This window comes from Capricornis sumatraensis, chromosome 6, assembly GCF_032405125.1.
Source record: "Capricornis sumatraensis isolate serow.1 chromosome 6, serow.2, whole genome shotgun sequence".
Lineage (NCBI taxonomy): Eukaryota > Metazoa > Chordata > Mammalia > Artiodactyla > Bovidae > Capricornis > Capricornis sumatraensis.
In genome coordinates, this window is record NC_091074.1 from 93,914,013 (window position 1) to 93,928,590 (window position 14,578).

General features: G+C 43.8%; 1 protein-coding gene across 2 annotated transcripts in view; it reads left to right on the forward strand.

Annotated features, from left to right (window-relative positions):
* The window catches only part of FAM120A (family with sequence similarity 120 member A), a 117,057-nt gene that overhangs the window by 80,291 nt on the left and 22,188 nt on the right, over window positions 1–14,578 (forward strand). For both annotated transcript variants that reach the window (XM_068973747.1, XM_068973746.1), the window contains 2 exons: window positions 210–384; window positions 9,897–10,146. In XM_068973747.1, coding sequence (XP_068829848.1) covers window positions 210–384; window positions 9,897–10,146 — 425 coding nt within the window. The remainder of the gene's footprint in view (window positions 1–209; window positions 385–9,896; window positions 10,147–14,578) is intronic.

Here is a 14,578-nt window from a genome sequence, read left to right on the forward strand (position 1 = left end):
TTTTATTTTGACTCTTTGAGCATGTATTTTGACTAAACCTGCTAAATGAACTCTCCCTAAACCTCTTGATACAGGCAACTTGTTAAGCAATTGGTTTGGAATAGAATTGCAATTTCATTAACTGGAGATAATGCAGTATATTTCTGTGAGTTTATTGTAAATTCAACATGAAAAATGTGCAATATTATTCTGCTTTCTTCCATGCAAAGGGTGAAATCAAAATTGCTGTTTCTATTGAAGATGAAGCCAGCAAAGACCTGCCTCCCGCCGCCCTGCTCTATAGGCCAGTTCGTCAGTATGTTTACGGAGTCCTGTTTAGCTTGGCAGAAAGCAGAAAGAAAACTGAGAGACTTGCTTTTAGAAAGAACAGACTTCCACCAGAATGTATGTACTGTAAAATCCATTGTTTGTTTTCCTCGGTACCTCGTAATCTCTTGTGCATTTTTAAAGCCTTAGAAGAATCGTGACTGAGTTCACCCTGAGAGTCCCCACATAAAGGAGATGGGCTCCATCGGGGCTCTTACGAAAGGAGGACAAGCCACAGGTTGTTTTCCTCAGTAACATCCCAGCAGTGGTGTTTATTCAGTAAAATGATAAAACAACAGATTTACGCTTCAAACTGATCGTTGATCTGGAAACAGTCCTGACGGTCGCCATCCTCGTGGTTAACATGTCCTGGGCAGATTGACAGCAGTTTCTGCTGTGGTGTCCACGAGATGTGGTTCTCTCTTTGCAGAAATCAGTGTTCCTGGGGAGGTCCCACTAGCTGTCCACTGGGCTGCTTCTGTGCAGTTGTTGCACACATCCGTGAGGCCAAGAGGGGACTTGTAAGGATTTCCCTTAGAGGCCTCCAGCTGATCAATTCTGCGGGTGGAGGGGGAAGTGGGAAGGCAGTAACTGTTGTTTGAAATTTGGGCAAAGGTTGAGGTCAAAGTATTTCCATCTTCAGTGGGCCAGTGTGATTTTGGAGGAGAAAATCATGCCTTTCTGTTCTAGGTAATTTTATCTACTAATGTAATGAATATAAAAGTCACTGTATATTTAGTAGGAAATACAGAAATGTTCCCCCAAATGTGCAATCTAAAATAAGAGTATTATGAAGTGTGGAAACTGTAGATTACTGAGTCTTCCTCTAAACTGAGGATGTTCAGTGACAGATCGCCTGCTTGTATGGCAGGTCACTGCAGGCCTGGCGACTTGGGGGAAGCTGAGCTCAAGGGCAAGTATGGGAGTGGATCTTTGCTTTGGAACTCAAAACTCGCGAGGTTCTAGCAGTTTTATCTAAACACTCAGTTCTATAGATTCTTGTTTTCTGTTTCTATTACTGTGACAAAATTGTGATTCTGTAAGCCTTTAAAATGAAGCCATCTGTCACTTCCCTTACTTGAAGATAGTCATACCTAGTGTGGCTGCTGAGCTATTTGTGTGACTGTAGCTGGAGAAGGTGATGCCGGCTCCACAGGGCCTCCTCTAGCTGATGTTTCTACCGCCTTGATCAGGCCGGAGGCACCATGTGAAACACCGAGTGTGTCAGTGGACACTTTTCAAAGGCCCAGTACATTCCAGGTGTACAAATCCTCATCCTTTTCTCCCACTGTGTGATTTATTTGCTCAGAAAAGAAGACCTTTTTAACTTTGCACAGGATTGGCCAGTTTTCTGTGCTGGCCCACCCAGGCCACCCTGGCCCCACAGCAGTGACCTCCAGTTCACCACCAGCCCTGAGCATCTTAGTCCCTGTAGGCTCTTGGGTCTCTGTTGGGCCTGGAGTGCTGAGTGCTACAGGGTCCCATGCGGCCCTACTTCCTGCTGTGTCCTTAGCTCCATAGCACCATATTGGCTTTCATGGTGAAAGGCTGTTCTTCATTTGCTTGTGTGTTCCAGAAACACAGTTATCTTTATGCAGAAAATCCTCAAGAGTTTTCAGTGATCAAAACCTGAATACCCTCAGGTATGTCCCAGGTTGGGCTTCTTTTGGCAGTATCCATAGCTTCACAGAGCAGCCTGCATATGGTTGGTGAGCTCTGTTCATGTCCTTAGCAGTGGGCACGGTGCATCCCTGGCCTGTTTCAGGGAGTTCTGTGTGTCACAGGTGAGCTGCAGGTGCCAGGTGCTCTTGGGAAGTAAGAGTCTTGGTCTCTTCCGCCCTGCTGCTGGTCTGTGCCTTTAAAACACTGTGAAACACACAGCTGACAGCACCCCGCATGCTCCACTCCCTCATCAGTTAATTTGTACCCAGTTGATACAGGTGTCTTACTGGCCTAGGAGAGGCTGGCCTTTTAGACGATAGGGGAAGCAGAAGCCAGGGGAGAGGATTGACTAAATAGACTAGCATCCTCTAAACATAAGCAAGAGGGAGGCATACTGTGGTAAAGAGCTGAATGTACAAACCACACCATAGGGCCCAGTGCAGCTCTCACAGAGACACGACTAGGTCAGCCTGCCTGTGGCAGGCCAGTTCTGGCAAGGGCTGGCGGACATGGGGAATGGCATGATCAAGGGAAGGAGAAGGGTGGTAAAGTCTGAGGTGACTCAGATGAGCTCTTCGAGACTGTGGATGGAGGTGTCTTGACCTCGTTTGGAGGCTGGGAGGCACAGGGAATACAAAAGAAAGGAGAAAAGTGTTCCGCTGGGAGGTGGATGGGGGAAGGGTGGGTGAGTGGGAGAAAGCCGTAACTTCAAAGAGAATTTGGCAGGCGTGTCTTTTTCCTTTCCTCCTGCCTCTGCTCCCCTCCCCACTCCACTGACTTCTTTTCAAGGATGGCACACAGTTGTCTGTCTTTGCTCTGTTACTTTTGGCCGGTGGAAAACACTGACTCTTAACAATGCCACTGGTTTAGGTTTCCATACCTGAGACATCTACTAAGTGACTATTTTATGGAGAAAATATTGTAGCTTCTTTATGATTTGGATGAGATGGGAAAATAACAGTGTCTGATCATGCCAAAGAGGCCTACCTTGCACAGTTTCTCAGGAGTTCTTGGTTGATAAGATTTGAAATCTTGTTTTACCTACATTTATTCATAGACCATATGTAGATGAAATTGTAAAATCAGTGGCACTTTGCACATGAAAGTGCACCATAAAGTCCTCGGGACAAACTTGTTCTCCACGTGCCTGCGGCCTTTGCCTTCCACTTTGGTAGCCAAATCCGAGCTGTGTGGGTTCCAGGTAAACCCTCCTACTCATGTGGGTGATGTAGCTACTTCTGAATGTGAGGGTTTTGATCTAACATGGCTTCAAAATGCTGTGCATACAGATGCATGTTCTTGGTGTGGTCACTGTGACAATCAAGAATTTTCCCAAGAGGGCTTTGATGTCAGAACTAGTCAAAGGGCATATTGAAGCCTATAGGATTGTTCAAAAATACTTAGCTCCCATTATATGTAAGACATGTATCCATTTGGAATTATTTCTCTTGATTAAGGCGTATGATAAAATGTTCATAATCTACAATGAATATTCATATGACTTACCAAAGTTTCATTTTTTTAAAATATGGCTAAAGTAGGATATCTACAATCGAATCCTTAAAAAAATCACAGCCATTTAGAGAAAATGGACTTATGGACCCAGTGGGAAAAGGAGAGAGTGGGACGAATGGAGAGAGGAGCATCAACATATATACTCTATCATGTGTAAAATAGATAGGTGGTGAGAAGTTGCTGTGTAACACAGAGAGCCCAGCCTGGCTCTCTGCAATGACCTAGAGGGGTGGGGTGAGGGGAGGGAAGGAGGGCTCAGGTGGGAGGTGATATATGTACAGTTATGACTGAATTGCGTTGTCGTATGGCAGAAACCAACACAGCATTGTAAAGCAATTTTCCTCCTGTTGAAGAATAAATTATTAAAACATTAAGTTTAGGTGATATGAAACATTCAACTTACTGTCATTTGACAATTCCAAAAGTAATTTAGAAGAAATACAAACATAAGGGGAAAAAATTTCAGCCTTTGAAAATCGTATTGAATTACATGCTGGCAGTTTATTTTTTTGTTCTTCCCTGTCCGTTGCCAGGTTCTATCATTTTGCTTTTAGGAGAGTAATAAGAATACTTGTTTTATTGTGGGAGAATGCTACTGAAGTTGCTGTTGTGGAACTCACAGTCCTACCAGTGGCTCAAGCAGCAGACTATTGACGCAGCACAAACAGTCTCACCCATATGGGCTAGATGGTGATGGTGGCAGTTGCTCTGGGAAGAGAGGGGCCCAGGGAGCGAGCCATCTCTGCAGCTGCTGGAATAGGGGCTGGGCCTGGAGCCAGGCACCTGGTCTGAGCTGGCCCTGGCCTCCAGGCCTGTATGCGTGAGATCCAGGTGGCATGGCTGCTCCTCACAGGCACTTCTGCCCTGGAAACAGCTCTGACCTTTAATACCGTAGTGACTCTTCTTCTCCCTGGGGATGCTCCTCAGCCACGCAGATACTCCCCAGTGATGAACGGGAAGGACCAGAAGAAAGGGATCTGGTTCTATAAAGACTACAGGATGATGAGTCACCTCAGCTATAGTTGAAGAGAAAAAAGCAGGCTTGGGAATTCCTTGGCAGTCCAGTGGTTAGATCTCCACTTCAGGGCGCAAGGGTTTGACCTTATAGCAAGTTTATATACTATGCTTATATTTCGTATACTTATACTATATTTAGGGCTTCCCTGATTGCTCAGCAGGTAAAGAATCTCCCTGCAAGAGACAGGAGATGCTGGTTTTATCCCAGGGTCAGGAAGATCCCTTGGAGAAGGAAATGGCAACCACTCCAGTATTCTTGCCTGAAAAATCCATGGACAGGGGAGCTTGGTGGGTACAGTCCAATGGATTGCAAAGAAAGAAACATGACTGAGCAACGAATCACAAAATACTGCATTTGTATTTCCCTATATTTACTCTCTTCTTTCTAAACTGTCAAGAAAAGCCAAAAGGAACACATTGATTCCCCCCGACCCCACCACTGATCCAGTTTGCTTTAGAAATTTTGTTAGTGCCACGTCATTGGGATTGCTGATTTAAAATAAATTTGTTCATTGTGAATCACATTATAAAACAATACTTTAACATGACCAATATTAATTAGTGTGCTGTTTTCATATGTGTGAAAATTGGTTGTCGTAAACATTTTTCTTATGATTCTGTGAAGGCTGTTTGTATATTAATCTGAATTTTCTTATTCCTCAAAGCTTTTCAGGAGTAGCATTAGCAAACTGCTTTTCCCTCACAGAACTTTGAATGGCTGAGCTCAAGAGACATCTATGGGAAAAGCAGTGTTGTGTGACAGGAACTGTTTGATGGTACTCTTTTGGATTAATGTTTATGTCCTTGAACTTTGGAGTTTCTAATACAGTAGGAATGACGTAAGTGGGGAAACTGAAGTCTAGGAACAGTGTTTAGCAAGTGTCTATAACACCATGTAACACTGTTCTACGTGCCCTGTGGCCTACTGAGCAGGTATATGTTTGTGGACAGTAAGATACTCCCAGCCTCAGATATAAAAAGTTTAGGGAGAAAATTCATAGTCTTTTCCTTTTCAGAATCATGGAGGATACTCACACATGTGTCAGCATGAGGAAATGAGGGGCTAGTTGGACCCTCAGCCTGCACACAGAGCTGCTTGGAAGTTAACTGGCAGTTTTCCCATAAGAAGGATAGACCAGCTGTCATTGTGCCCATTTTCCCGTTTCTGATAAAACTCTGATATGAAGGAGTTGAGGTTTTGTTTTTATTTATTGTGTGTCTGTTTCCTGTAACTCCAGGAGAGCTCAGGGAGTAAAACAGTGGCTCCTCCCCAAATACACACTGCAGAGACACAGACCAAAGGTCCAGTTGGCCATAGCCTTGGAAGTTGTTTGTATCCACCTTTTCCCTTACCTTCTAACCACATTGTGTGCATGCTATAACTCTCACTGCTCATGGTGCCCTGGAGTGAGCTTAGAGACATAATTCATTGTATGGCACTGCAGGCAGCCGCTACCAGTCAGTTGAAGTAGGCTCGCAAAATGAAACATATTCATTATTCCTGGCCTGGGATGGATCCCAAAATCAGTATTATAACAGATTCCTGAGATAGCTGGTTGTCATAGGTATAAATGTGAAAATAGAAGAAAATTAATGACTGATGGAAAACATTGGGTTTTTACTAACAGCTTAAGTCTTCAGCAGTGTTTTATGTCTTGAAATTGTATTTTGAAGAGGTGCTTCCAGCAAAGAAACTGTGTTATAAATTTAGCCGCTGGTAATAACAGAAAACTGGTACCCTGGAGTTGCTTTTTGCCAGTATAAAAATTCAGTTTAGTTTCAGGTAGGGAAGACAACCTGATGTTCAGATTTTTCAAAGTAGTCCACTTGAAATCATGAGTTTTTCCTGTCAGTAGAAAAGATAAATCTTTATTGATGGTGATACACAGATTTATTCATGGACAGTAGCTAGATTAGCTGACCTCTGGGATTCTCTTATTCTTGTTTTAACAAGGAGGCATGAAGATGTCTTTATAAAATGGTGCCTTCACAGAGAGGGTTTTATATCCTAGCGCTCTTCTCTGCACACTGCGTGTCCCGTAATCCACCTGACCCATACCACTTGGATAATCCCTGTATAACTAGTTTGGGTTTTTTTTTTGCAAAAATGATAAGAGCCCAGATTACTTGCTATTCGCTGGCTACTTTGCATTGGCTTATTCCTGTGAGCTTCAGGAGAGCTTGGGGAGTAAAACAGTGGGCAGCAGCAACTTGGGGGAAATCGCAGAGCCAGAGGGAGAGAAGGTACCCTGTGTGCATCAGCCACCCCACTGGATGAACTTACAGCACAGAGGCTGCTGTGTGTCTGCCTGAAAATGGGATGTCCCTTGGGATTCATTAATTTATAAAACTAACCTTTAATTAATCTAATGTTACAAGCCTGTAAACATAAGTTGACCTCACATAGTTGTAAGCACATAACAGAGGTGCAAGGTGTCTTTGCATTTCCTCAACTGGCCTGTGCTACAGAGTGAGTTGTTGGCCCTCCTAGTTTTAGTGCCTAGGTCTAGGGCTGGGCTGGGGCAAGGTAAGTGAGGGACCCAGGCCTCAGAATTTAGGAAGACCCTTATTTTCACACAGGCACATGGTGGTTGACATCTGAGCCCTGAGTGCCTTTCCTGCCTCACCCACTACATAGTAGGTGCTCAATAAATATCTGTTGGGTGATTGGCCAAAGGTTCCACAGCTCTTAAGTGGTGGTGTACACAAAAGATCTCCAGGTATTCAGTTTAAAAACAGATACGTGTAAAAAATAAAGCAAATCAGGGCATCTTTGCTTTTGGAACAAAGCTTTTTTGTTACTGCACATTTATCTTCTCTGAGAACATGTATTTCCCAAATTAGACTTGAACATTCTAGTCATGAATAGTGCAGAAGCAACAAAAAATGCTTAGAATATAAGGAAGCTATTATATCTAATACTTCTTTACAGTTACGCCTCCATGTACTGGGGAAGTCCTTTTACCAGGACATGGGAGGGATGGTCAGGTGAGCATTAGGTGGCAGTTCTCAGGCACAGGTGTGTGCTCATCTGTAGCCTTTGCAGGCTGAATAGGATCCGAGCACACAGCATCAGGCTAGGTAAATTCAGGCACACCTGGAGCCCCAACTAGTGTAAACAACTGCTAGGGCAGCTTCAGGGAACACTCAGGAGAACATGTGAAGGGACTGTTGGCATCTCTGACCTCCACTTAACTTTAGTGTAGGGTTTGAAGCATAAAGTATATACAGGTCTAAGCCTTTTGACCTTGAGAATGAAAATCCTCCACCAAAAAGTTATTTCTAGAATGAAAACAATATAATAAAACAATTGCTAAAAATTATTAAAGAGAAGCAAGATCAGAGATGACAAAGGGGAAAGTTATAAATAGATGAAGATAGTTTTAATAAGAATGCTTCTGTTGAGAAAACTCAAAGGAGACCCTGGCATTATAAACTGAGTTTTTTAAGATGCAGTAAGCTTAGGCTTTGTTTGCACGCATGTGTGTATGTGTGTATATTTTGGGGGAAGCACATGAGAGACCTTAGATAACTAGGTTATTAACCCAGATTAACAACCAAAGATAAAATATAATTAGTCCCATTAAATAAATCTTTGTCACCAAAATGAAGATGCTACACGGAAGAAATAGATTTATTCATTTTTACTGTGGAGGTGGGCATGAAAATAAACTTTGTGGACTGACTTAATGGAAACGCAGTGTACTGGTTAATGGCTTATCTTGTAACCTCCTTTCACTTGTTTTCTTGGGGCTGACAGTGTGCCAGCCTCTGTGAATGTAGTTGGGACAAAGGGAGGGGCGGTGTACTGCACCTAGGAGGGGACTGTGGTGGTGACGCCTACCCTCTGCATACAGGTGGCAATCCATGGAGCTGTGTGCGCTGGAGTTCAGCAGGAATGGGGGTGGGCAGCTAGATTGTGAGTCCAAGGACAGGGTCTGCTGGACAGTAGGGACCTTATGAATTTGTGTCTGGCACCTAAAATATAGATACATTTAAAGATGCATGTATTTATATATACATGTGTCTCTCTGTTTTGACTTGATGGACTTTAAACCTTTTAAGTTTAGAATTTTTTTAAACATTTAAACACTAACATATTCAAATGTGAATTAAAGGGATTTCCTCAATGACAAAACAGTTACTTTTTTGTAAAAGAGTTTCAGAAACTGTCTTGATTTTGCACCCCTGCTCAAGCAGCCTGCTTCTGGGAGTTGGGGTCCCTGCAGAATGGCTGGTCATGGCGCTCCTCTGCAGCACGCTACCACCTGACTTGACTGGGGTTGATTGTGCAAAGCTTGCTTTCCCTGTTGCTAACAGTCGTGCCTATCCAAGTATCTAACTCCTAAAATTCTTCATGCCATTGGAGGAGATGATTGTCTAGACTTGGTGTGGAGCTGGAGATGAGCCAGTTAATCATTTAATTTTGTCGGGATTTGGCTTCTTCATAGTCTTCAGTTTGCTTCAGGTGTTACTTTAAGGAAAATGGGCCCAGAAAGGGGGTATGGTTATTTGGATAGAATAGACGTATCCAAGATCGCATTAGAATCAAAGCACCATCCTGGCTTCTGTACCTGCTGTCAGCCATGTGAGGGGAGGATGGGGTCTCCATGTGGCCCTGCTTCAGCTCTCATGTTTATTGACCAAAGTAAGCTATTTGTTACAAAATGCACACCCACGTTTTACCATCTGACTGTTTATATCAGTGTACTTTGGGGAGAAGTTTTAACATACTTCTGTGCAGTGTGCTTTATCTCCATTGTTCTCCTTTCCCCATCACAGTTTTTCCCTTAAGTTATTTGGGAATTTTTTGGGGAAATGTGCGTGTTTGTGTTTTCAGAATTAATTCCTGCTAATAGTGGTAAAACTACTGTGGATAAAAGGTTATTTATGGAGTTTAACAGTTATACTTATTACAGTAGGACATGCTTAAGTAAAGTGGCTACCAAGTGCCAATTATTTCTCAGATCTAATTAGTAAAAACATGGAGAAAAAGATCAGCTATCTAAATTGGGTTTTCCATGATTTCTGTGATGATCGCAAAATATGTGTAAGTTGTACCCGTTGTTATTACTAAAACTATTAATGGATTTGTAATATTAAAGCAAATTTTGTCTAACATCCTTGATTTATAGCTACTAGTTTTATGGGGAATCTTTGAGAAGAAATTTATTGATGGTCTGATTGAAATTCTGAATGAGTCACCGAAGTAAGTGCATAGAGTAGAAAACAAAATATTTTAGAGCTGAGGATTGATGACTGATGGCTTACTAATGAGAGAATGCATTGTTACACAAGAAGTGACATCTTCATACTGTAATTACTAGAGCTGTGTTTGTTAGCCTTAAAGTAGCTAAGATAGGGCATAAATGGTTCTCTCATTTTCCTTTCTGTAGTTTCACCAGTGATCATTAAAGAGTGGGCAGCTTACAAAGGGAAATCGCCGCAAACCCCGGAATTGGTGGAAGCTCTTGCCTTCAGGGAATGGACCTGCCCCAATCTGAAGAGACTGTGGCTGGGGAAGGCGGTGGAGGACAAGAACCGCAGAATGAGGGCCTTCCTGGCCTGCATGAGGTCAGACACACCAGCCATGCTCAACCCAGCCAGTGTGCCCACTCATCTCACGGTGCTGTGCTGCGTCCTACGGTAGGTGCCCCTGGCTGCCTCTTCAGCCATTGCATGTTCTCCAGCAGGTGCTTGCACATATGCCTCTCAAAGAAGTGTACTGTATGAAGTTACAGTTCAGTACCCCAGATTCACCTGGGGTTATTCCAGATGAATCAGGTTGTCAGTTGAATTTGTCCTCATCTAATATTTTCATATATTATAGAAATATAGGTCATGTAAATGCAACATGAGTTTGAGTTGATGCTATATAGTGTGTTTATAGAATAGGTAACATTTGATGAACCTATATTTTATGTGGATATCATAATGATTTTAAACATAGTTTATCCTTTAAATGTTAAAGCTTTTGAAGACTGTTGGGGGACTGTGTTACATGTTTATATATTAGTAATTTTTCTTTGGTAAAATGTATCTCTTCTTCCTCCTTCATTTATTGAATCATTTGTAGATCAGTATGGACTTGTGGATATCTCTCTTTCTAGGGTTATAACCTGATACAACCTTGTTATTTGGTTGTTCAGTTTGTTCCAGCTCAGGCCTTGGGAGCTTGTTGAGTGGCTCCTATGTCCTTTGTCTTCCATACCACCCACCCCTGCCCAGCATGTCCTTGCTTTCTGGCACTGCAGGATGCCCAGGTCTGTCCTGTGTCTGCCCTGCCCTGGAACCTGCTGTCTCTAAGGGGCTGACTCCTGCCTTGGAGAGAAGGTTAAAAACCCAGATATGTGCACTGTGTTCTTCCAGACTCTTATCAGCCAATGGGCCACAAACGCCTGTGTGAAAACTGTTGGCTTTTGGAGTAATTCAGTGGTAGAATTCTGCTGTGCGGGAGGCCTGGGTTCAATTCCCAGCCAATGCAAAAGCAACTCTGTTGAGCTTCCCAGGTGGTGGCAGTGGTAAAGAATCTACCTGCCAGTGCCGGAGACACAATGCAGGTTCAATCTGTGGGTCAGGAGGATCCCTTGAAGTGGGAAATCTCAATCCAGGCCAGTGTGCTTGCCTGGAAAATTCCCTGGACAGAGGAGCCCGACAGGATATGGTCTATGGGGTTGCAAAAAAGTCAGACATGGCTTAACAGCTAAACAACAACAACAATATAGCATGGTATGTCAATTTCTTATCTTTATCTCCATTGAGGATTAGCCTAGTGGGAAAGACTAATTTTTTTCATTTTGGTTTTAGAATCTTCTGATTTCCTTTGATGGAATTCATTTTATATTAGCCAAAACATTAAGACTTTGGGTTACTTGAAGATTAAATAGCAGTAGTGAATTTGGTTACTTTGTGTTTGTCTCTTCCAAGTTTGAAATGATGTGTGGCATTTAACCTGTTGGGTAGACAGCTAACTGTCTACTGTATGCCTGATTTGAAGGTCCCATTGGGCTGAGTAAGAATGATGTGTGTGGCACTTGAGGCTTGTTTGGTTGCCCCTTGGCCAGAAGCACCCATATGTTAGTGTGGGACAGCCTCTGTTGATGCTTGCACAGTGCTCTTAGTATTTCATGACGCTTGGGATTGTGGTGCCTTCACATCTTGTCTGTTCATTCACTGGACCTCATGGGGTACTGGGATACCTAGCAAGTGCAGACTGGACAGTGATCAGACCCCAGTCTTTGGCTCAGTCCTCATGACTTCCTTGGCCATAACTCCAGAAATAGCTCTGCCTCTTTGAGACACTGTTCAGATGGCCTTTGGAAAGTCATGATTTCAGGATTGTCTTGGTTCCCGTTTATTTGTTTGTTTTACAGTTGTTTATAAAAAAACATACTTATTTTAGAACTTGAAAAGGTTAACAAATGCAACTAGTAGTCTTGAGTTTGATTGAGCCTCCTCCCGTGCTCATCTCTGTGGTGTCAAGAGGCCGCCATGAGTACAACACAGGTTCCCTCATACTTGCTACTTGGGTGGAAGCCAGAAGACGTGCTTGGTTGTGCAGAGGCTGTTGTGTGCAGTGTGGGCTTGAAGCCATGGAGTTTCCCACTTGGTAGGACTCACATAGTTTCAGGTCCTAAAGAGGAAGGGCTTGTTGGGAAGAGGTGAGAGAGAGTGGCTTGTGGCACAAGTCTCAGGATTTGGGGTCAAGACATCAGTAAATGGGTTGGCCCATCTCTGTGAAGAGAATTCGTTCTACCTTCACGAGTATTTGGGTCACAGGGACACATAGGTAAAGGAGTATACCCTGTATGGCCTGTTTGATTGATGGGTATGGCCTGCTAAGAATGTGGGATGAAGGGCATGGGGGTGGGGGCAGGGCCAGGTGCAGATGAGTAAGAAGGTTTGTGTGTGTCTCCGAGGGCTTGCCAAGGACAGGCTATAGTCTAGGGCCAATGGGCCCAGTGGTCTTTCTCTGGAGAAATTGCAGCTGTGTGACAGCAGTCTGCTGAGGTTGGGGGAGGGGCACGAAAGGGCAGCTTCTGTGTCCCCAGGATGTTAAGGCCCTGTTGGAGGCCACACAGTGTGACCCTTGGCTTTGATGGCTGAGCTGGGCAAATGTCAGCAGCCACAAGGCCAGACTGTCATCCCAACGGCTCTTCCCTTCCTTAATCTTTTTTTTTTTTAACATAATTTTAAACTTGAAATTGCAAAATTAGTACAAAGAGTTGGTGGCTATTTTTCACCCAGTTTCCCAACATATTAAATTTACTGCAGTGGCTTTCTCCTCTTCTCTCCTGGGTGTTTGTCCTGCATCTCTTGAATGGAAGCTGTGAGTATGATACTCCTCTTATCCCTAATCTCTTTCTTTTTTTTTTTAAAGGACATCCGCAAAATCAGAAAAATACTGATACATCTCATCTACAGATACTCAGATTTTTCTTGTTATTGCAGTAACATACTTTATTAGCAACAAAATCTTGCCTTGTTCTTGCATTGAGGTGCCTTGTCTCTTCCAAACTTCTCAGGTTTCTTTGGGTTGATGCAGAGATGTTTCTGAAGAGTAAACACTGGTGTGTTTTGTAGATCAGGGATCTGGAAGTAAAAGTAAAAGTGAAGTCACTCAGTCGTGTCCGACTCTTTGTGACCCCGTGGACTGTAGCCTACCAAGCTCTTCTGTCCGTGGGATTCTCCAGGCAAGAATACTGGAGTGGGTTGCCATTTCCTTCTCCAGGGGATCTTCCTGACCCAGGGATTGAACCCGGGTTTCCCGCATTGGAGGCAGACACTTTAACCTCTGAGCCACCAGGGACCTGGAGATCATGTCTTTTAGACAACAATGGGTGTGGCTGCTCCAGGAAATTGTGTTTAAAAACAGCCAGCCCGCCCCTGGGTGCAGTTTGTCAGTCTCTGGGTAGACTTTTTCTCAGTCTAGATTTGCTGCTCTTCTTTTGTGATGAGGTTCAACTTCTGCCTTTGGGGTAGGAGGTGGTGATCTTCTCTGTGCTTTCACTAGTGATGTCAGTACCCATGTGTTACATATGTTCCAAATGTGACATTGCAAGAGCAATCAGGACTTCACTGGATCACCAGTGATTAAGAATTCCCTGCCAATGCAAGGGACACAGATTCCATCCCTGGTCTGGGAAGATCCTACATGCCTCAGGGCAACTAATCCCATTCACAGCAAATACTGAGGGCCACAATTTCTGAAGCCTACACGCCCTGGAGCCAGTACTCCGCAACGAGAGAAGCTGGCACAATGAGAAGCTGGTGAGCCACAGCTAGAGATAGCCAGTATGCAGCAGTGAAGACCCAGCATAGCCATAAATGAATGAATGAATGAATGAATGAATGAATGAATAGAGCAATCAGAAAGGGGGAGAATGATAGCCAAATCTCTAGAATCCTTGTAGTGACGCCAAGGAGGGACCAGCATCTGAACAGAGGTTCAGTGTGAGGGTGAAGCATGTATCCAGAATGAAGCAGAAAGCATCCTTCCTGGGGGACAGCTGAGACAGATGAGGTCCTTATCCAAGAGAGCTTCTGAGAAGACAAACTGAGTTACTTTCTGGAGGAACTTAATAAATTAGATAGAGGGTTTGAGCCCCCCAAACAAGTGCAGCTTGTTGCAACACCCCAGGAACTCAGCCAGGGTTCAGCTGCCCAACTGTGCCAGTCAGAGGCAGACCATGTTGGTTCTGTCCACCAAGTGACTTGGAGACCTGCTTCTAGTCCAGCTTCCGTGCTTCTAAAGGGCAATGAGAGGAGAAGTGACTAGCAGGGAACTCAGATACCCTCAGACTCCAGTGGTAGAAAGGCCCAGGAGGAAGACATGAGAAAAAGTATCTGGAGAAAACTGAGAAACATAAAGGGATTGAAAACACTGTCAGTGCACAGGTAACGATAGTGTGGACACAGGAGATTACCAAGGGTCAGCTTTTGGTCACTGCAGTGCCGGTGGCACCGTCCACGTTCTGTGGTGTTTAAGCTGTCTGTGTATATACGTATCTTCAGGAACACACATCATGCTCTTTCTATATACAGAAGGTCCTTCTGAGGACTTAAATTGAAAAAGAGA